General features: G+C 50.3%; 1 protein-coding gene across 5 annotated transcripts in view; it reads right to left on the bottom strand.

The window, feature by feature from the left end:
• The window catches only part of ADGRL1 (adhesion G protein-coupled receptor L1), a 71,160-nt gene that overhangs the window by 6,398 nt on the left and 43,828 nt on the right, over nucleotides 1-20,934 (bottom strand). For 2 of the 5 annotated variants that reach the window (XM_056822598.1, XM_056822599.1), the window contains exons 4-17: nucleotides 19,256-19,365; nucleotides 9,807-10,607; nucleotides 8,707-9,021; nucleotides 8,139-8,242; nucleotides 7,689-7,874; nucleotides 7,207-7,245; nucleotides 6,847-7,030; nucleotides 6,390-6,512; nucleotides 3,856-4,070; nucleotides 2,971-3,141; nucleotides 2,303-2,512; nucleotides 1,849-2,069; nucleotides 1,440-1,506; nucleotides 336-427 (exon numbers count right to left, since the gene is read on the bottom strand). In XM_056822598.1, coding sequence (XP_056678576.1) covers nucleotides 336-427; nucleotides 1,440-1,506; nucleotides 1,849-2,069; nucleotides 2,303-2,512; nucleotides 2,971-3,141; nucleotides 3,856-4,070; nucleotides 6,390-6,512; nucleotides 6,847-7,030; nucleotides 7,207-7,245; nucleotides 7,689-7,874; nucleotides 8,139-8,242; nucleotides 8,707-9,021; nucleotides 9,807-10,607; nucleotides 19,256-19,365 — 2,838 coding nt within the window. Of the gene's footprint in view, nucleotides 1-335; nucleotides 428-1,439; nucleotides 1,507-1,848; nucleotides 2,070-2,302; nucleotides 2,513-2,970; nucleotides 3,142-3,855; nucleotides 4,071-6,389; nucleotides 6,513-6,846; nucleotides 7,031-7,206; nucleotides 7,246-7,688; nucleotides 7,875-8,138; nucleotides 8,243-8,706; nucleotides 9,022-9,806; nucleotides 10,608-11,314; nucleotides 11,817-12,193; nucleotides 12,279-15,885; nucleotides 15,901-19,255; nucleotides 19,366-20,934 lie in introns of those variants that run through there. The other 3 variants (XM_056822597.1, XM_056822601.1, XM_056822600.1) reach the window with 3 other exon arrangements.

Genomic DNA, 20,934 nt, shown 5'->3' with positions numbered 1-20,934 from the left:
GGAAGGAGAGAAAAAGCATCGGAGTCATCTCCTTTGTAGGAGCTTCTTGGAGGAAGCCAAGATTCCAGAGCAGAGTAGCAGCTTAAGTTAGGCTGGAGGGCCTAGATGAGAGGAGGTGCCTGCAGGGAGTGGGAAACCATCCCTCATCCCTTCCAAACCCAGCACAGTCACCCTAGGCTTCTGCCTCCTTCAAGTTATAGTTTCAGATGGCAACAGGCCAACAGGATCCTCAGCCAGGCTGAGCCCAGGGTCTGGAACCAGCAGTCAGTCCCTGGGGCTGCAGCTGGAGCTGGGGGCTCTTAGGGGAGCCAAGTAGTCCTCAAGTAGCCACCTACTTGATGTTGTCCAGACGGCTAGAGTCAGGCTTAAGCACAGAGGAGCTACGAATCATCTTGTGAAGTGTCACCATGAGGAACACCAGGTTCACCTGAGAAAAGAGGAAAGGGACAAAGACAAAGACAAACCTAATGTGAGTTAGGCACCATTTAGCTTGCCATTACTTTTCTCACCATGGTGTAACCAAGACTTTGGCTGGGCCTGGTCTGAAGTCACTGATTGCTAAAGAGCACCAGAAATGTCATTATGGGGACCCAGAGCATAGCCTGGTACTGTTTTAGTTTTCCATTCCCACTGGAAGGATCAACCAAAGCAGCTTTATTTGTGTGGAGGGAAATCTGGAAACTTCTTTGGAGGGAAGAGGAGGAGGCTTTGCATATGAAAGAGATTGGATGCCATCACTCTATCAGAACATGGTGCTATGGAAAGAATACTAGATTTGAGAGCCAGACAATCTGAGTTTGAATTCTGGTTCAACTATTTACTGATCCTGGGCAAGTCATTTAATTTCTCCAAGACTCAGTTTCCCCATCTGTAAACTGAGGGGGGGGTAATCTAGAGGCTCCCTAAATTCTTGTCCAGCTCTAAATCCTAGCTCTGTAGAAGTAGGGAAGCTTGGTGGCTCAGTGGATTGAGAGCCAGGTCTAGAGACTGAAGGTACTGGGTTCAAATCTGGTCTCAGATACTTTCTAGCTGTGTGACCCTGGGCAAGTCATTTACCCCCCTCCTCCCTCCTAGCCCTTACTGCTCTTCTGCCTTGGAACCAATACATAGTATTGATTCTAAGATGGAAGGTAAGGGATTAAAAAAAAAGAAAGTACTCATTTTATGGGGAAGAATGGAAGCCATCTTTCTCTTAGGGAGATCAGAGATAATTAGGCAAAAGAAGATTTAATTCCACCATTATATGGAGAAGAGAAGGCTGGTTCCATTTCTTGGGTCTTAAAAAGGGCAGGACAGAATAGAGCAAGGTAAGAAATTCAAGTGAGATTTTTCCTCCTTTTCAGATTTTGGGGTTAGTCCCTTAGGGATGATCAGAAGAGTTAGGGGTGAAGATTACTATGACTGAACTGATGATTTGGGGGCTCTCTTTTCTGACTTACCACAATGACAAATGACACAGGCCCAATGAAACTCCAGATGAAATAATTGTCCACTCGGAGCCAGCAGCTGTCAGAGAAAGAGAAGATAAGGTAGAGGTTATGATGGGAAGGAGAATATGTATTTATATAGCACCTACTATGTTCTAAGCCCTGGGATTAGCACTTTACACGCATCTCATTTGAGAGAAGGACCTACGGGGATCCAATAGCAGCCCCTCCACCACCAATAGGACTCCCCATTTTGTCCCTGGGAGGCTGATTCTGCCCGGGGTAGGGCCTGGGGCTTCAGGTTTCTGTGGAGTCAAAGGGCTGCTTCCTTGGCCCCAAATGGTCCCCTCTCAAGGGTAGGTGCTGTGGTGGGGTTAGGAGAGCAGACACCAAAGAGACAAAGGGAAAAGCAAACACTCACGCCTTCTCAGTGCCGTAGCTGCGATAGTCGATGGCTGCAGCGATGCCCACCACCAGGGCTGGGAAGCAGTAGCCTCCCAGGTAGTAGTATTTGGTGCGTGAGTACTCGCTCTCAAACACTTCCACCAACAGCAGGTAGAGATGCACGCCCTCCAGGCACAGCCAAGAGAAGGCTGCCAGGAAGAAGTAATGCAGCAGCCCCGCAAAGATGGGGCAGGCGATCTAGGGGCACAGGCACTGGGCATGAGGGGGAGTGGCCCTGCTCGGGCCAGCCCTCCTGCCATGCTCCCACCCTAGCTGTGCCCTTGAGCTGTGTGGCCCGACCCCCCGAGATGGAGAGGCCCGATGATGGCATGTGCTGGAGGTGGTGAGCCCAGCATGGCCTCTCTTCCAGGAAGGAAAGGGGTCTGCTCTGTCATCCCTTTGGGCATTGGGCTCCCCGCACCCTGACTTACCTCATATTGGGTCTTGTCAATACCAACAAGGAAGAGCAGCTCGGCCAGGAAGAGATTGATACAAAGATTCTTGTGGATGGTGTTTCGGTCCGTCTGTAGCCCCCGAAGGAAGCAGAAGGTAGAGATACAGATAGCCAGACAGACAAGTGATATCACGATGCCCACCCAAGTGATGACAGACAGCAGCAACTCGTTGATCCGACCTTGGTACTGGGGAGAAATCAGGAAGAGTAACATGAGGATCTGTAGCCCTTTCCTTGACTCAACCAGGTCACCATTTATAGGCAGTTGCTAAGGACTATACGAGCCTCGCTGGACCACCCATCCAGACTGTCTGCCCCTTCGCCAGCTGGCTGCTTCCCACCCTCTTGTGGATGGTATGCCCACTCCCCCATGCTCTGGAATGCCCATGGAGAAGTAATGAAACTAGTGCTTCCCCAAACTGTCCGGGGAGAAGGAGGCAATTGAGACACAGCCAGGAAAAGTCACCCTTTCCCCTTGTAATTTCCACTTGCTCCAGCCCCGTGCCCTGAGCAGGGGAGGTACTGATGGCTCCCTTTGCCCAGGAAGTTGGGATTCCCTTGGCATGCCTCATGTTGTAATGCCATGCAAAGCCGGGCTAACAAGCAGGCCCTGGCCCAGTGGAGCTGATGGAGCCACTGGCTTACGATCTCACGGTGAGCCATGAGCACGGCAAAGTTAGTGAGGTGGCTGCAGGCACAGGTGGTATGGGTCTTGTTGGAATCCACCAGACGACAGCCCTGGGTCGACCAGTAGCCCAGCATGGAACGCTCTGAGTAGTTCCAGAAGGAGCAGTTGGCATTGAAGTGGTTCTTGGCCTGTTGTGTGGTGGTAGTTGGGGGGTGTCAGAGTATTACAGTGAGAGGCATCCGATCTGGGGAGTCCTCTCCAACCCCTCACCCCCACCAGGCTGGACCATGGCCTTGGACACAGACACAGCCATTGGATAAGTGCCATGGGGTGGGGGTGAAACCTAAGGGTCAGGGGCTTTTAAAAATAAGAGTAAAGACAAAGACTTAGCACTCCATGCAAAGTAGGAGGCTGTATAGTGGAAAGAACACTGAGAAAGTCTAGAGTCTTGGGTTCAAGTCTCAAGTCCAGCTCTAAAAAGCTATGTGACCTTGAGCAAGTCACAATCTTATTGAGCTTCAATTTCCTCATATGCAAAAATGAGGGAATTGCAATAAGGAACCACTAAGATTCCTTTCAAGTTTTGAAATTCAACGATCTAGTTTAAAATGACCCTACCTGGTGTAGGGAGAACTAAGAACTGGGATCAGAAAACTGTATGCTGGAGAGAGGAGCTAGGACAATTTCCTTGGAGTGGTCTCAGTGCTGGGGAATATGATAAGCTCATAATTGGGGATAGGATCCAATAAGCTCCATCCTGCCCATCCTCCCCTCCCCAAGACAGAGGGACAAAATGGGACTCCTGGGAGGAAGATGCTCTCTACAGGCAAGGATCTTCCGAGTCATCCCAAGGAAATGAGGAGCCTCATGAGAGAAGGACCAGGCTGATTTCCAGGGCTTACCTCTAGGTGAGCCACAGTGAAGATGACTGGGTCCATGAGAAAGACACGGCTAGATTCTTTGTTGATGGAGGCTGCAATGACTTGGGAGTTCACCACTAGCGCAGCTCCCCCAGGGCCTCCGGAGCCTGCCTCACCTGCCAGCTTCACTGTGGCATTCTCCGTGGACAGAAAGAGGCCCAGGTTGTTATAAAGGATGAAGACAACTTTCACCACCCCTGCAATGGAGATTTCAGCAAAAGCAGTCAGCACCAGTTCAAATATCTTCTCCACTGTTTACCTGTGTGATCTTGGGCATATCTTTTCACCTTAGTCCTGTGTGTCCTCAGCTGTAAATTGAGGAGGTTCAACTAGATCAGGGTTGGTTTGTTTTTTAACTTTTATTCTGCCATGGCTCTCTCTGGCAGTGAAGCCCTCTGATGAAATCTATGGACCCCATATCAGAATAATGTATTTAAATGCTTAAAGTAAAATACTTCAGATTAAAAGAGAAATGGAAATATGGTTTTCAAAAAAATTTTTTAAGTTCACAGACCCCCAGGTTAGATGATTTTTTAAAAAATCCTTTCCAACTCTAAGTCATTGAATCACAACATAAGAATTAGAAAGGACCTTGGGGAAACCTCTAGTCCAACCCCTAAAGGAATAACCTGTCCAGTTTATGAAGTACTTATGAAGCCTCTGCTTGAAAGCCTAGAATGAAAGGAAACCCATCACCTCTCAATATAGTTTCTTCTACTTTGGGCCAGCTCTGATTTTCAGTACAAGTATCTTTTCCACATCTCAGAGGTTAAAAGTATGGCACCCTAGGAATTTGGAAAATACATTGGAGGGCAGCTGGGTAGCTCAGTGGATTGAGAGCCAGGCCTAGAGACGGGAGGTCCTAGGTTCAAATCTGACCTCAGACACTTCCCAGCTGTGTGATCCTGGGCAAGTCACTTGACCCCCATTGCCTAGTCCTTACCACTCTTCTGCCTTGGAGTCAATACACAGTACTCCAATACTGTGTATTGGCTCCAAGATGGAAGGTAAGGGTTTAAAAAATACATTGGAAAAAATAATTTTTCAGAGAAAAAAGTAAAATTCTTCAGAGAAATAGTCTGAAATTTTTCTTTTTCTTTTGTGGGGTATTTATAATACCTTACAAAATTTGGGTTAAGTATTTGGTCATGGGCTATATGTAGATCAATATTAAGTAAAAATACTGTATAAAAAGGGAATTTTAGGGGGCAGCTGGGTAGCTCAGTGGATTGAGAGCCAGGCCTAGAGATGGGAGGTCCTAGGTTCAAATCTGGCCTCAGCCACTTCCTAGCTGTGTGACCCTGGGCAAGTCACTTGACCCCCATTGCCTAGCCCTTACCATCTTCTGCCTTGGAGCCAGTACACAGTATTGACTCCAAGACAGAAGGTAAGGGTTTAAAAAAAAAGGGAATTTAAAAAATATGAAATAAAAATGAAAATTTAGAAAATGAAATAGGTTGATATTATGTAATACTATACACATACTTTATGCATTTCTGAGTTTCTAAATTTTTCTGGGTTGCTGTGGCTTCCACACAACTCCCTCCAAATTCCCATTTAATTTATGTCAGTCTATGGCATATCAAAATGGTAATGGGGAAAGTAAAAATGTAGAAGGGATACTTGTATGCCTCTCTCTCTCCCTCCCTCCCTCTCTTTCTCTCCCTCCCTTTATCTCTCTCTCTCTCTCTCTCTCTCTCTCTCTCTCTCTCTCTCTCTCTCTCTCTCTCTCTCTCTCTCTCTCTCTCTCTCTCTCTCTCTCCTTCCTTCCCTCTCACCCTTTTCTCTCTCTGTTTGTCTGTATAGCTTTCTTCCTCCCTCCCTTCCTTCATCTCCTTAGTATTAAAATTCTCAGACAGAAAAGCAACAAGGGCTAGGCAATCAGGATTAATTGACTTGCCCAGAGTCATAGTTAAGAAATGTCTGAGGCTAGATTTGAACCGAGGTCTTTCCCACTCCAGGCCTGGTACTCTAACCACTGTGATACCTAGCTGCCTCCTCAGTGTACTTTTTCTTGATGTAAAGCCTAAATGTGCTTTTTGACAACTTTTTCCATCCATTGCTCCTGTCTCTGCCCTCTGAAGCCATATAATGAGTCCTGATTCTTCTTCTGCTTAACAGAGATCTGGAAACAGATTGATCTTTATTCTCCTGGTTAAATGTCTCCAATTCTCATATGGCATAGATTCGAGGCCCTTTGCTATTCTGGTTACCTCTCCAGTTTCTCCATCTCATCCCTCAAAGCAGTAGCCAGGACCACAGTATTCTAAATGTGGTCTGACCACCAGGACAGAGTAGGGTGGCACAATCTCTTCATTATTCCGGAAGCTAATGAATGCCTTCTGGAGCCTCACCCTGGAGAGGACCCTATTCACGTTGTCCCCTTTGGGGTCTGAGATACCCCTCAGCTCCCACAATGACACTGAGTACTAGGGAGGGGGGCATTACTAGAGCTCAGCAATACATTCCCAAATGGGCTCACTTCCTTCCCCCAGTACTTCCCCCATGGTACTGACCATTACGGCTGTTCTGCTTGATGGTGTTGGCAGACAGTTGGATAGAGTTTTCACTGGGGTACTCCTGGGGGAACACCAGTTCTTGTACCTGCCCCTCGGTGTTCAGCACGGTAACCTCAAGCACTGTGGAGGGACACGAGAAGGACTTGAGTACATTTGGCTCAAGCCTCTGCCATCCAAGAGCCTGAAGAAGGAACTCTATGGGAGGAGGCTAGTGGGAAGGAGCTAGGCAGGGGGCTTCCTTCCCTTATAGCGTGAAGTCTTCTTATCCTTGGACAAGTCTCTGGTATTCTAGGCTGGTTCCCAGGTTTGTCCCTAGAGCCAAGGCTTATCTGCCCCTGGAGGATGCTGTATTCTAGCACATTTTGGAGAATATCTGCATATCTTGGCTGTATCTTCTTATCCTGGGGCAAGGAAACATCCTTGTTTCCAGTGTGGCCTCAGGGTGATTACTCACCTACATTCTGCTTTGCAGTGAGGAATCTAGCAGGTTCTTTGACATTGTCAGCTAATAGGAAGGCCCCCTCCTCCAGGATGTCCAGCAACATGGTGGCTGTGTGCACCTGTTCTGTGGCATTCATGTCCTTCCATGACTCCAGGGCCTCTGGACGGAGCAGGTTGTCCACTGTCTCCACTACTGCCTGTGTGGGGGGGTAAGTTTTGGGGAGTGGGGTGAGACGGAGAGCACCTGCTGGAGCCCAACTATCTCAGGCCCACTTTCTCTCCAAAGTCTCAGGGGCCCCTTTCCAACCCTTGATTCGTTCTTAGCCTCAACACACCCTGGTGCCCCCTCTTTGGGCCGCTGTCTATATCTCACCTTGATATAGTCCTTGCAAGTCCTCTCTCGTTTGTGCATCTAGGTCAGGAGAGAGAAGATGTCAGTCTCAAAACCCTGAAAGCCACGCCTGGCCTCCCAGCCCCATCCTGTCTCTATTAGGAATCTAGGGGTTCTCTTCTCACCCATGTCACCAACTTATCCTGATTACCAGCCAAACATCTAAAACAAGTGGCTCTGAAGGTGAGCCAGGCATCTAATTTCAGTCCTTCCTGATCTCAAAGGAAGGTTCAGGTGTCATAGCTGCTAAACCTCAGCCTTCATAGTTCTTGTTTCCTTTTTCAACTAGAGGAGTTGTGAAGGTGTGCCTCAGAAGGGGGATGCAGAATTAGGCAGAATAGACAGCTCAGAGGCTCCAGGGTGGGTGACACCCAGGCACCACTAGAATATCTTTTTCCCCAGACACAGGGAAGGGGTTCCTCTAGTGCCCTAAATTCTCTCAGGATGCCCATGAGCAGGCCCACCTTGTTGTAGTTCTTGCCAGCTGACTCACGCTCGATGGGCCGAAGAGCCTGAAGCTGGGCATCCAGGATGTCCAGCAGCTGCTCCATTAGCTTCACTGAAGATGAGACATCCCCAGCGTAGATAGATCCCCGGGTATGTCGGGCCAGCTCACTGGCAATGTTGGCTGCATTCTCACCACTCTTGATCTAGAGGCAGGAATCCCATACCATGACTATTTCCTTTTATATTTCCTCATTTGCTCCCAACTTTTATTGAACTTCTCCCTGCCCAGATCCTGTCCTTGCAGCCCCCACCATGTTTAGCTTTTCTCTTCTCATTACCCTAGTTCCTCATTCCTCTACCCTGTCCCTCTATTTCTCCCCAGTAACCTAGGAACTCCCTCTCAAATTTGTTTCCCATCTGACCCTTCCTTGACCCAAAGTATGATAAAATAGGGCAACTGCTAGTACCTTCTGGGCTACCTGGTTGACCCAGGGGGAAGTACAGTTGCTGAGATCCGGTCCTCGGGGATTCCAGAGCCCGAGGGCTGGTAGACACTGGAAAGAAGCAATCCCTACAAAGACAGACAAAGGCAGGAAGAGCACAAATGGGAGAGAAGAATGAATGGAAGAGGAAAAATAAATGAAAGACGGACAAGTGAGGAGGTAGTGAAAGGAAAGAAAATGGGAGAGGACCCAAAGATGAAGTCGTAAAATAGACCAAGATAAGGTTTAGGAACAAATGGAGGGGAAGAGACCAGAGAAGGGAAAATGGAAGGACAGAAATAAGAAAGAGGGCCAGAGGGATAAAGTTGTGGGAAGCAGATGGACAGACAGGACTGTCATTGTACGTTAACATTTACCATCTACCCTTTCCACTTCCCTTAATCCCTATTGTTCCTTGTCTCCCCCTAACCCACAAGACCCATAGTCTGTTCTTTTTTAAGCCTGGAGAGACCACTTTCCAATCTTCCATGGCCAGAACTAGTAACCACCTTAGATTGAAAAGGAGTCACTCTACTGTCCAGGACTCACTCACCTCGTGTGCCCTTGGGGCAGGGTCTTTCTACTAACATGCCTTGCTGGGTAGCTGGCCATTGGACTCTCCGAACCTCCCGAGGCTCACAGAATAGCTCAGGTGACACGTGCAGATTAGGGGCTGGGGGTCTTCGAGTGCTTGGGGCTGGGGCCGTGGCAGGTGGCACATCAGGCCCCAGCTGATTGATGGCACCCACAGGGTGAGTAGTGAGGGGTGCCCGGCGGAGTGGTGTGGTAGCAGCAGGTGAGGCTGTGCTTGTCAACGGGGTGGGACGGGCTGTGGTTGTCGTGCTGAGGGGTGGTGAGGTGGCTGGGCCTATATTGTAGGAGTGATAGACAATGTTAGAGTCGGCCCTTTCTGAGATCTCTACCCCTCCTCAGACACATTATACCAAATATTCCAAATGGTGGTATTCTAAATTACTCCAATCTTGACCATCTTGTTATTGTATCTCCTGATAAGGCCAGGAAATATTGTGACACCCCCCCCCAGGATCCCTACTTCCCTCCAGGTCTAGTGTGGTCAGTCTTAAAAAACAAACAAACAACTCTTACCTTTTGTCTTAGAATCAATACTGTCGATTCTAAGGCAGGAGAGAGGCAAAGGTTAGGCAATTGGGGGTTAAGTGACTTGCCCAGGATCACACAGCTAGGAAGTGTCTGAGACCAGATTTACCTGTCTCTGGATGCTCTCAAGCTCATCCAGATCCTCCCTGACTGTAATGCCCAGGACCACAATACTCCAGATGTGGTGTGACCAATCGGTATGGGGTAGGATGGCAGAGTCGCCTCATTATTCCCTGAAGCTAACAAATGATTTCTGGAACCCCACCCTGGAGAGGACCCCAGGGTCACTGTCAGGCCATACAGAAGAAGCAGCTTTTCTGGAGTCAGGCTCTTTTATTTAATGACCTCAGGCAAGTCACCCAACACTGGTTCCTCCTCTATGAAATGAGGGAGTTGAACTAGATGCTCTCTAAGGTCTTCCTTTCTAGAAATCTCTTCTATACTTAAGATGGGAGTGGTATTGGGAAGGAAGTCAAAGATAAACATTCCCGAGTCTAAGACTAAAGGAGACTCAATGGGTATCCTTGCTCTTACCAGCACTGGGGTCTGGTGGTCCAAACTCAAGGCTGTATCGCACCACAAAGTAATTGTTCCAAACATAGAGTTGGTTGTCACGGGGATTGTAATCAACTGAAGAGACAAACTGGTAAGGGTTGGGAAATGCCAAGCTGACGGGCTCTTCCCGGTTGGCATTGGTGTTGAAGGCATAGTCGACTCGGTTGCCAGCAGCCTCGCTGTCGTCGTCCACATAGACGGAGCGCAGCACATAGAGGACGCCACAGACCATGAAGGCATTGGAGGCTGATCTCTTGTCATAGCCCGTCTCCCAAGTGCCCTCGAAGCGCAGGGTGTAGGGATTGAGCTGGCTTACCACCAGCCGCCCGTTGTTGCTTTCTGTGGCATAAATGACCCACAGCCCATTCTCGTCCACCGCGAGGTCGATATCTGTCTTGCCCCCCCAACGATAGGGCGAGGTGTCATGGTAGTTAGCAGTGTTGATCACCGTCTCCCCGCTCTTGATTCGTGTCCGTAGGTCATACTTGACAATGTTTCGAGTTCGTTCCTTATTGTAGAAGACAGCACCATCGTAGACCACAAAGCCTGTGCCGTCCACACGGTTGGGTAGGCGGTAGGTGGTGGTGTGACGGGCAGCCACATAATCCTCCCATGATGCATATTCGGTCAGTGTGTCTGTTCGGTAGGGGATCCAAGGCATCACATAGATGCGATCCCCAGCTTGTAGCGGGTCCTTGCACCATGCCCCTGACTGGTGCTCTGACTCATGTGTAGATGTGGCCTCCAGCACCTTCTGAAGAGTCCCAGGACACACGAAGACTGGGCCAGGGGCAGGCAGGATAGGGGAGGTAAGGGTATAGAGAGAAGGCGAAGGGAGAGAGAGAGAAAGAGAAAGGAGAAAGGAGGAATCGATCACAGGAGGCCAGGTTAAAGAGCCGGTCTCCCCTCCTGCAGCTGCAGTCACGGTTGCTTGGTGGGACTGGTGATGGGAAAGGAGTATCTGGGGTGGGGATGGGGCACCTCCCTTGCTGTTCCCTGCCCTGGAGAGGTTACCTCTGGAAGCTGAGAGTGGTAAGAGTCAAGACCTGGTTAGTATGTGGGAATGTCACCCTTCCTTTTCAGAGGCACCAGATAAGAGGCTGCACTGGCCAAGGGTAAAGGGTTTGCTTTGACACCTCCCCTAAGTGTTCCTAGAATCCTTAAATTGGGGGCCCCCGATGTCCCTTTGATTCTTTTCCTCCTCCCCTCTCCGTGCCTCTATTTTTCTCCTTCAGGAAGTCAATCACTATTCCTGTCTCCATGGGCGTGTTTCAGAAGACCCCACGCACTCTCCTCCACACACTGGGAGACAGACTGTACCCCACTTTCTCTCTGCCTGGAAAACCTGAAGGGGTTCTGGGCTTCCACACCAGTGGTGTTGCTGAGAGACTCCCCCATGCCCCTGGCACTGTCTAGGGTTCTCCCCAGCCAGAGGTGGTGTTGAGGTGTCCCCCACACCACGGGTGGTGCTGAGGGTTCCTTCTCACCAGTAGTACTGTCAAGGCCTCACCCCGTCCTGGGGGAGGGGAAGGGGTATCAGCTCTTCCAGTGATGGTTATAATGATGCTGATGATGGTGATGATGCTGATGAAGCCCAGTCTTCCCCCACACAATAAAGATCAAGGAAGAGGTTTCCCAGGGCAAGTTCCAACCTAGGATGGGGTGGGAGCGTCGCTCTCCTCACCCTCTTACTGGTAGTAGGGTTTCTCTAGGGGGTCACTACACGATCATTTCAGCAACAGACACTGGTACTCGTGCACATGGGGGGAGGACTGGTGTGGAGACGGAAGGGGAGGCAAGGAGAGGAGGGGGAAGGGCAAAGGACAACTATGCGGCGAGAGGAGAGACAAGGAAGGGAAGAGGGCGGCGGCGCCAATCCTGGGTCCAAGGCGAGCTCGAGCGAGCCTAGGAAGAAAAGGTTAATAATGCTGGCGGAAGGAAAGAGAGAGAAACAGAGAGAGAGAGAGAGAGAGAGAGAGAGAGAGAGAGAGAGAGAGAGAGAGAGAGAGAGAGAGAGAGAGAGAGAGAGAGAGAAAGAAGGGGGAGAGATTGAGATAGATAGATAGAGGAGAGAGAGAGAGAGAGAGAGAGAGAGAGAGAGAGAGAGAGAGAGAGAGAGAGAGAGAGAGAAAGAAAGAAAGAAGGGGGAGAGATTGAGATAGATAGATAGATAGATAGAGGAGAGAGAGACTGAATAGGGGCGAGCAGAGAATTCACTCCAGAATCCAGGCCCGCCCAGGATTACTCGGGTGCAATCCCAGGTCTGGCCAGGAGGGGACGAGGGAGGGATTGAGAATCTAGGACGAAGATAGGGTTCCCCCCTCCACCACCAGCCTCCCTCTCCCTTCCCCCGCCCCCCGATTTACCTGCGGCCGTCCCGGGCTCGGGAAGAGGGATCAAGGCAGCGTTGGTGTCAGAAAGGTGGGGGCCCCGCCCCGCCCCCCCCATTCCCTGAAAAGGAGGAAAACCTCGACTGCATCTCTGTGTCCAGCTCTGCCCTGCCCCTCCCTTCTCACCACCCCGAGGACCTGACAGAAGGACTAGAACTAATTTAGTCTCTCCCCATCACGCAGTGGTGGTCTTGACTCCTCTAAATGATGGTGGCTGGCTCCCCCGACCCCTCATGGGTAGTTTCTCATCATCCCCACAATTTCTAGTCCGGTTCCCATTAAAAAGCTCAGTTACAATCATGATCATTTGAAGGTTGTGGTGCTTAGAGTTGGAAAGGGCCTTAAGAGATCCTCTAAGTCCAGGAGTTTTTAATTCAGGGCCACAGATTCCTAGGGTGGGAGTGGACAGATTTCAAAGAAGTTTGTGAATTGGGGGGGGGGGCAGGATTAACATCTCAATTTTCACTAATGCCTAACTGAAGGAAATCTTCCATTACGATACTAGAAGGAAAAATGAACATTTGGCCAGGCTGCCAAAGGGAGACACAAAAAAGCTTGAGAGCCCCTTGGGGCAGATATCTTTATAGAGGAGGAAAATGAGAGCCACTGAAGTTAAGAAACTTGCCCAAGATCACACTTGGAGTAGTAAGTAGTAGAGTAGGTAAAAATTTCAAATTCAGGTGTTCTGACCCACCCCAATTTTAGTTCTCTTTTCACTACCCCCATAATGCTTCTCCCCAGAAATAGCTAGTTTCTTTCATGCAGGATAGCCCCTGTTCTGTCCCTCACAGAAGAACAGCTTTTCTTTTGCCCCTGAACCACAATCAATTTCTAGTATTCCCACTGTACAACTGAAGCTGATTTGGGTTATCCCCTTCAATTGAGGGACAACAGGCACTGGGCATAACATGGTTTTGGGCTTCTGGAAGTCTCATCCCTCCACTGAGTCTCTGCCCCACCTGAAACCAAGGCCATGAGGGACAGGAAGAGGCCCAGGGAGATGGGGTCCTGGGGGTCTGAAGTGAATTCTCTGCTTTCACTCAGCTCCTTTCTGAAGCAGCTGGCCTAGAGGTCACAGGGGGAGGAAGGGAGTGTCTCAGAGCTCCTCTTGGACAGTGACCTGAAGGGACGGCAGCAGTGTAACATACCAGGCATGGAAGTTTGGTTGATGTTTACTGCCTATACTTTGATCATTAACTGATCTGATCAAGTATTTAATACATCAACCAAACTTCCATGCCTGGTATGTTACAAGCAGGAAGCCTTTGCCTCTCAGGTGTCCTAGTTAACTTGGGGAGTTAATGAGTGAGACACACAGAATTTGCCTGGGGTCCATGTCGGGGGAGGCAACTCCCTCCCCAGCTTCTTGGAGATCCTCAGAGGCCCCAAAGCATAAAGCAGGCAGAAGCTTCTCCCATGTAACAAGGTGAGGGAAAACTGAGGCACAAAGGAAGGCACCTAGGAAACTTACCATCCAATAGGCCTTACTTCCCTGCTGAGTGAGAATTCCTTGGAACCCAGGTAGAGCTCTGAGTGAGGGGTGGGTGATACCCCTCAATATTATCTGTAGGGGATTTTGGCTCAGTTTAGGAGACTGGCTCTGGGCAGGGAAGTAGATACACCAAAGGGTGCACCCAGGGGCCTCCATCCATCCATCTTTCCTTTAGTATCTATATCCTTCTCTGTCTCTACCACCCACGGCTTTTGCCAGCCAATTCTGGCATCCATTCTTTAGGTTCTTTGCCCATTCTATCCTGGGATTAGCTCACTTGACTCCTGGTTGAGAGTGATGGCTCCTTCCCCTACCCCCCTTGTGCCTCAGTTTTCCCTTCTTTCCATGCTGGGCTTTCTCTGCCAGGTGTGTGTGGGTTGGTGTGTATGTAGTATGGTGGTGGAGGTGGAGGTGGTGGTGGAGGAGGTGGAGGTGGTGGTGGAGGTGGGGACAACACAGGGTCTTGAAGCCTGACTGACCTGGCAGAGGGGGAAGGAAGAATAAATTGTTAGCGATAATATTGGGGAAGGACAGTGGTAAGAGGGGAGGGAAGAGCAGGGTTTGTGCTTACGGGTTTGGCCCTTAAATACAACCAGCAAGTGGCTGCCCCAATGGGTGTATCCACCCAGCAATATGTCACCTTTCCCCAAAACCAGGAGAGAGAATAATCCAGAGTCGGTGTGTCCAAGCTGGGCGGGCCTGAAAGGAGAGCGTCGGGAGAGGCAGGGGGAAGGGGCAGGAGTAAGAGAGACTCAAGGAAAGAGAAAGGGGTGAGAGAGGAAGGATTGGGTGAAGGGGCAGAGACCCAGGAGGGTTGACTGACTGCCCAGGTCTCCTAGAGATGGGGAAGAGGAGGGGGAAGGCCGGGGAGGGAGAACAGCTCAGCAATATCCCCCTTCCTCATAACAGGGATACTCCATGTACTGTAATTTCAGAGCCAAAAGGGACCCTAATGGTGATGTCCCTCAGTTTCCTGCCTCTCGTCGGTGGCACCTTAATGCATTTCACATTGGCCATTTGTAAAACTGAGGAAGAGAATCACTGTCTCCCCCCTTCCCCCACCTCTTTCAAAGAAATGTGGCTTGCCCACCCCGGGCACTCCGCCAAGTGCGGGGTGGCACAGATAGGCTTGAAATTACGGTACTCCTGGAAGCGCCCCCTCCCCGAAAGCCCCACTCTCCTCTGGCCCTCTAACCACAACAGCCCAGAAGAAACCCTGACTGCAGCTTGGCAAGTACGGAAAGAACAGAGAAAGCTCCTCCCCGCTCCCAAACCCCGCACACACACCTCCGAGAGCCTCCCCCTTCCCCACATCCCCCTCCGGCAGGCCACTGTCCCGGGTGTCTCTCGGTTCCTGACTCGGAAGGGCAGAGCAAGGCAAGGGCTGGGGGCGGTGGGGAAGACTGGTACTCCATTCTCCAAAACACCTCTTTGCCTTGGAAAGTCCAAAGTGAGAAGAGAGCTTCAGTAGCTGTCAGAAGCTCCCCCAAAGGAAAATGAGCCACGCCCCTCGCGTCCTTCCCGCCCCGCCCCCCCCCGCCCCCATCCAAACCGGAAGAGAAGGCAGAGGAAAGAAGGAGATCAACGACCCCCAGTGGGGGGGGAGAGAGGGAAGGAAGTGGAGGGTGGGGGTGGAGGGCAGTTTGGGGAGAGAGAGTGAGGTGCATGCCCCCTGCTCCCCAAACAAACTAGCCCTGGTTGCTTACATATTTCCCCTGAAGGAGGCAAAAAGAGGTATGAGAGGCTGTCAGGTCCCTGACAGGGGTCAAGGACTAGAGAGAGAAAGAGAGAGAGGGAGAGAGAAAGAGAACAAGAGAGAAAACGAGAGGGAGAGAGAGAGAGAGAGAGAGAAAGACACACAGAGAGACAGAGAGAGAGACAGACAGAGCAGAGTCCGGACCTCAGAGAGAAGCCCCTCCGTGGGGTTGTCGGGAGGGCAGAAGAGCCCTTGGCTGGCACAGGGGGGGCTGCCCCCAACCTGGCAGGGGCACCAGGGTCGGAGAGCATCGCCTCGATTTGGAGGGGGAGAGGGGAGGAAGGAGAAGGGGCGGGGCGGGGCGGGGCGAAGGAGGTAGTCGGGAGGCGGGGCGGGGAGGAGGGGCGGGGTCACATTAAGTATAGGCACGGGGAGAACAAAATGTGAGTTAGGGGTTAGCATTGGTAACAGTGCGTTTACCTTTCTGCTCCACTTCTACTTTAAGCATCGGAAGAGAGAGAGAAAAACAATTGAAAAAGGGTGCAAGAAAAAAAGAGAAAAAAAAAGATTAAATTGCTTTTTGTTTCTTTTCTGGCAATGCATCCCCTTCTCCTTTTCCTTTCTCACACCTGCTTCCCCAACCCCTAAGCACCGCTCGGCCGCCCCCTCCTCCCCCCAAATCCCTTCCGGTGGGGCGGGGGGTGGGGGGGACGGGCTGGGGGAGTGTCTAGAGAGACAGACACAGAGAGACTTGGCGAGAGGGAGACAGAGGGCCCGGTGACAGGGACAGGCACAGAAAAGGAGGGAGACGGGGAGAAGGAGGAACACCGAGGCAATTCAGAGCAAGGGGAGCGGAGACAAAGAGACAGAAGGAAGCAAGGAAGAGAGACACGGAGAGACGGACAGAGGGGAGACTGGGAGCTGGGAGCTCCAGCTGCCAGGCTGCTGCTTCACACTGAACCCAGATGAAGTGTCTGGGCTGCCTTCCTGAAAGAGAAGCTGGACAAGCAAGTCTGGGTGGGCAGTGAGGAAGAGTCGTGCAGCCAAGGCTGGGCTGCCTATGGGCACCCTCTCCTTTCTCTGGGGGACCTCTGCTCCAGGGGATCAGCCCCTAGCTTCCTAGGGCCCTCACTCAGTGCCCTAGAGGACACCCGCTCTCATCCAAGCAGAATAGACACAGGAAGAGAAAGTCAAACACAGAGACACACAGCAAAACTTGCACAATCATCAGAATAATCATAATCCACATTTATAGAATGTCAAAGTCGGCCAGGGGCTCACACACATACAAGAGACGGTCAGAGATGGAGAGGAGGATGGATACAGGAGGAGATCAAGAGAGAGTCAGTGACACAGAGAGGGAGGGAGAGACAGAGACCATGATGGAGAGACAGTGGGGTCTGGGGGAAGAGGAGGGAGGAGCCAGGGGTGGTAACAGACACTCTCCCTGCCAGGGTGGCTGAAACTCAGATTTCCCTAGCCAAGCTTGCCTAACCAAGGAGCTGGGTGCTCCACACGCACACACCTGCCCGTGGCCCAGCAGGCACCTGGGGGAGGAAGGGGGTGAGGGGTTAGACTGCACTCAGCTGCAAAGCAAAGTGGCGGTTAGTTGGGCGTGTTCCATGGGGTCCCTCCCCCTTCCCCCAGCCTCCACCCGCAGCCCACCCCAGACCTCCTTGAGAGGCCTCCACAGCAGCACTGGGGTCCCCCATCTCTGCCACCCAGGGGAAGGCAGCTGGATGGACACAATTCCCATCATGCTCTACTTTCCCCTTCTTCACCTCTCTGGCCTCCTCACTAGCTGCTATTTTCTCCCCTCTGGACAATGCTTCAAACTTCTCCTAGGATGGTTTCCTTGTTCTGTCCCCCTAAGGAAGTTACACTAGTGGGCTCTGAGGAGGCCTCCCTGGTCACCTGCTCCAGTCTCCTGTTGGCTCAGGGCCTTTCCCCAGGTCTAACTTCAACTGTCCTTCCTACCATTCTGACTCCAGCCCATTTCTTGGTGCCCTGAGCAAAGGAAGAGCTACATCCTCCTGACCCTGCTTTAAGTGGATGCTGCTCATGTTTAACACCTTTGGATTTCATTTGCACCTACTGGGAACTCTTTTGTAAGCCTTCTTGTAGCTCAGTGGGTGAACTCCAATTTTCTCATGAGACCTTAGAATATCCAAAGATGAAAAGTATGTTTTTCTGATCTGAGCAGGGTCTCCTTGTGAGTGGGGATTATATCCCACCCATCTTCTCTGGGTTCCCCATGCCTGGGACAGGACTCAGTCCAAAAGAGACTCTCAGTCCATCTCTTATTCCATTTCTTATTGAATCTTATCTCTCTTCAAGCTCTTCCCTCATTCCTCTCAATATGGGAAGCTCAGGACCAGACCTAGAGTTACAATATGGCAACCACACAGAATTTGGTGTGGGCTAATATGATTCCGTGACCCTTTAACTTTGCCTCTATCACACAGGGTCCCCTCTGACCCTGAGATCTTTGTCAGCCTACTTTCTTGCCTGGGTAATGGATGTGACAATATTTATCTGTCTTTTCAGTGATTTATACACAGGTTTGTCTATACTTCCTACTATCCCAACATCAATGGGTGAATTGGAGGTGGGGGCAGGAATGGGGAAAGATTGCCCCCCAGTGCTGTGTGTGGGGAGGGCTTCAACGAGGAGAGAGGAACTTCCCTCTTAGGTGATAGCTGGATGGAGGCCTTGGGTGCTGAAAGGAAAGGATGAGGAGTCAAAGGAGAAAGTTAAGGAAGTACATTAGTGATTTCCCCCAGCATGGACGGCCACCTGTGAGAAGAAATTAAAGTGGGTGGGGATGGGGTGGGGAGGGAATTACCAGGGTCTCCTGCTCCCCCTGCCCTTTCCCTACCCCCAAAACATATATATTGGGGGCCCTCACTTCTCCCTTTCCACCTCCCCCCAAGTCCTTGCTTCCAAATTGGCTATAAGAAGCTGGGGGTAGGGATAAGGGTGAAGAGGAAAGGAAAGAAGGAGAGCAGGAAAGAAGGGAAATGGTGGTGGTGGGTTAGGGGAAGGAACCGAGGAGGAGAAGAAACCCTTTCCCCAACTCCCTAGCTGCTCCCCTTGGCAAAGTGTATTACAGCTGAGCTCCTGGTTCCTTAAATCCCCTCCTTGTGGCCTCCAAGGATTCTCCAGTAGACACTCTCAATTGAAAATGGTGTAACTTCCTATGTAAACAGGAAGTAGTGTCAATGGAGATGGATAAGCAAACTGAAAGGAGAAGTGAATCTCCGGAAGATGTCTTGCCTTCACTCACTCCCTGGGGTTTGGTATCAGCCATCTCCTCTGGCCCAAAAGCCTAGTGACTTCAGAATTCAGCTCCTAGAATGTGAGAGGACCAAAGGAATTCTGGGCACAAAGATCAAAATCTTGGGGCCACAAGTGTGACTGTGTGAGAGAGATGAGTGTAAAGGTACCATGAAGAGCAGATGAAGGTGTGATGGACAATAAGAGAATACAAGAAAGAAATCAGAAGGTAGAAGGGAGAGACTTTGGGACAGATATGGGGTGTGAGTATTTTAGGGAGAGAGGAGAGAGTAAATGTAAGTGTCTGAGTGAGGGAGAGAATGCCTGAGAGAGGAAGGAGTGTGAAGGTGTGAGGAAGAGGTCATGGGCAACAGAGGGAGTGTGACAATATTGGAGGGAGAGAGAGAGTGTGAGGGTTCCAAGGTGCAAAGTAGGAAGAGACAAAGCCTGTCCTATAGAGCCCTGTGCCTCCTTCCTTGCTCCCACCCAGGCTCCATGGGGCTGCAGGTGTTTCCTCCTCACTCGGCGGGGAGAGGATGGGGCCCGTGTCCGTGCGAGGAACAAGGTGACTCACTGTAGGGGACACAGTCGTACTGCACCTCCAGGTACTTGTAGGTTCCAGGACAGGGATCTGGGAAAGCATCAGAACCGGCCACCACCACACACTGCGTTCTGTTGTTACACCTGTGGAGAGACATAAGGCTGTGATGGGGGGTAGGGAGAGGCACAGGGGAGAGAAGGGGAGGTCCCCTAGACTTTTGGTGTTAGGTGGCCCCTCTCTCTTTCCCTTTTCCAAGGAAGGAATTGGAAGATTATCCCAGGGAGAGACCCAAGTGGCGGGTGAAGTCTGGGGGTAGGGGTATGCATTGAAGCAGGGTGAGCCCCCTGACTCTTGAACCTCAAGTCAGACACACTTCCTGCCTCAATTATTAATATATCATTGAATTGTAAATCTCATCTCACCTATTAGTGTGTGTAATTTTGGTATATAAAATAACCAAGGTGGCCAAGGACCCCTTAGAAGGGAAAAGAAGGGAAAGGAAGGTGCATTTATAGAGCACCTATTATGTGCCAGTCACTGTGCAAAGAGATTTTTAAAAGCCCCCCTACCCTCTGCCTCAGAACGGATGCTAAGGATAGATTCTAAGGCAGAAGAGTGGTGAGGGCTATGTACTTGGAGGTGGCCATGTTCATTAGATTATTTCTTATATTTTCAAGGTTTTCATGGTGTCAGCTTCCCTTTTACTAATAATAAGGAAAAAGATTCCCAGCCCATTATGCAAGAGAATAGCCTTGCACAGGTAGCCACTGGGGCTTCACGTGGATCTTTACAAAGTGGAAACAGCAGAGTTGCTCCCCAACGTAGGGGAGAGCTAGACTGGAAGGGAGGAGGGAGGAGAAGTGGGAGGTGGCTCCCTGGTTCCTTTTATCACCTTTCCAAGAGATGACTGGAATTCAGTACCCAGGCAGAGGCTTGGAAGCAAGCTCACTGAATGACGGGATCTGTAGCATCCCACAGAACCAGGCCAGGAGAGCAGTGAGGAGCCATGGACCATCTTTCCTGGCTAATACCTGCACTCAGTATTAGGATTTGGGAAGAAGTTTGTTAAGCTTTCTGGTTTATTTAATGATATAAATAACTGTTGTCTTTAAAAGTAAAAGTCAGAACGTCTTTAAAAACAAAGAAAAAGCTTGTAAATGACCTATAATTTGGAGCATGGTATACTAAAAAAAAATCATTGAACTAGGAATAAATATAGACCTAAATTTGAATCCTGGGTCTGACACTTACTGCTGAACTGTGTGACAATCAATTAACTTCTCTGAGCTACTTTCTCTTCTATAAAGTGGGAAAAAATGATACTTGTAGTGTCCATCTCCAAAAGTTGTGAGAAAAGTGATTTGTAAACTTTAAAGGCTATAGAAATGTGAGAAGTTATTAATACTTGGGGTGGTATAGTGGATAGAGCCCTGGGCTTAGAGTCAGACCCAAGTTTGAATCCAGCATCAGACACAGACTAGCTGTGTGACCCTGGGTAAGTCACTTAACCTGCTGGCCTCAGTTTCCTCATCTGTAAAATGGGGATAATAATAGCACCTACCTCCCTGGGCTGTTGTGAGGCTTAAATAAGATATAACCATAAAGCCCTTAGCAAAGTGCCTGGTACATAGTAGGTGCCATATAAATGTTAGTTATTATAATTACTGTTAACAACAGTGATGGTTCCATCCCCTTCTCACTTCCCCCAGCCT

This window comes from Monodelphis domestica, chromosome 3 (genome assembly GCF_027887165.1).
Source record: "Monodelphis domestica isolate mMonDom1 chromosome 3, mMonDom1.pri, whole genome shotgun sequence".
Classification (NCBI taxonomy): Eukaryota; Metazoa; Chordata; class Mammalia; order Didelphimorphia; family Didelphidae; genus Monodelphis; species Monodelphis domestica.
Note: the sequence above shows the minus strand (reverse complement) of the source record. Positions and strands in the feature narration are given on the sequence as shown.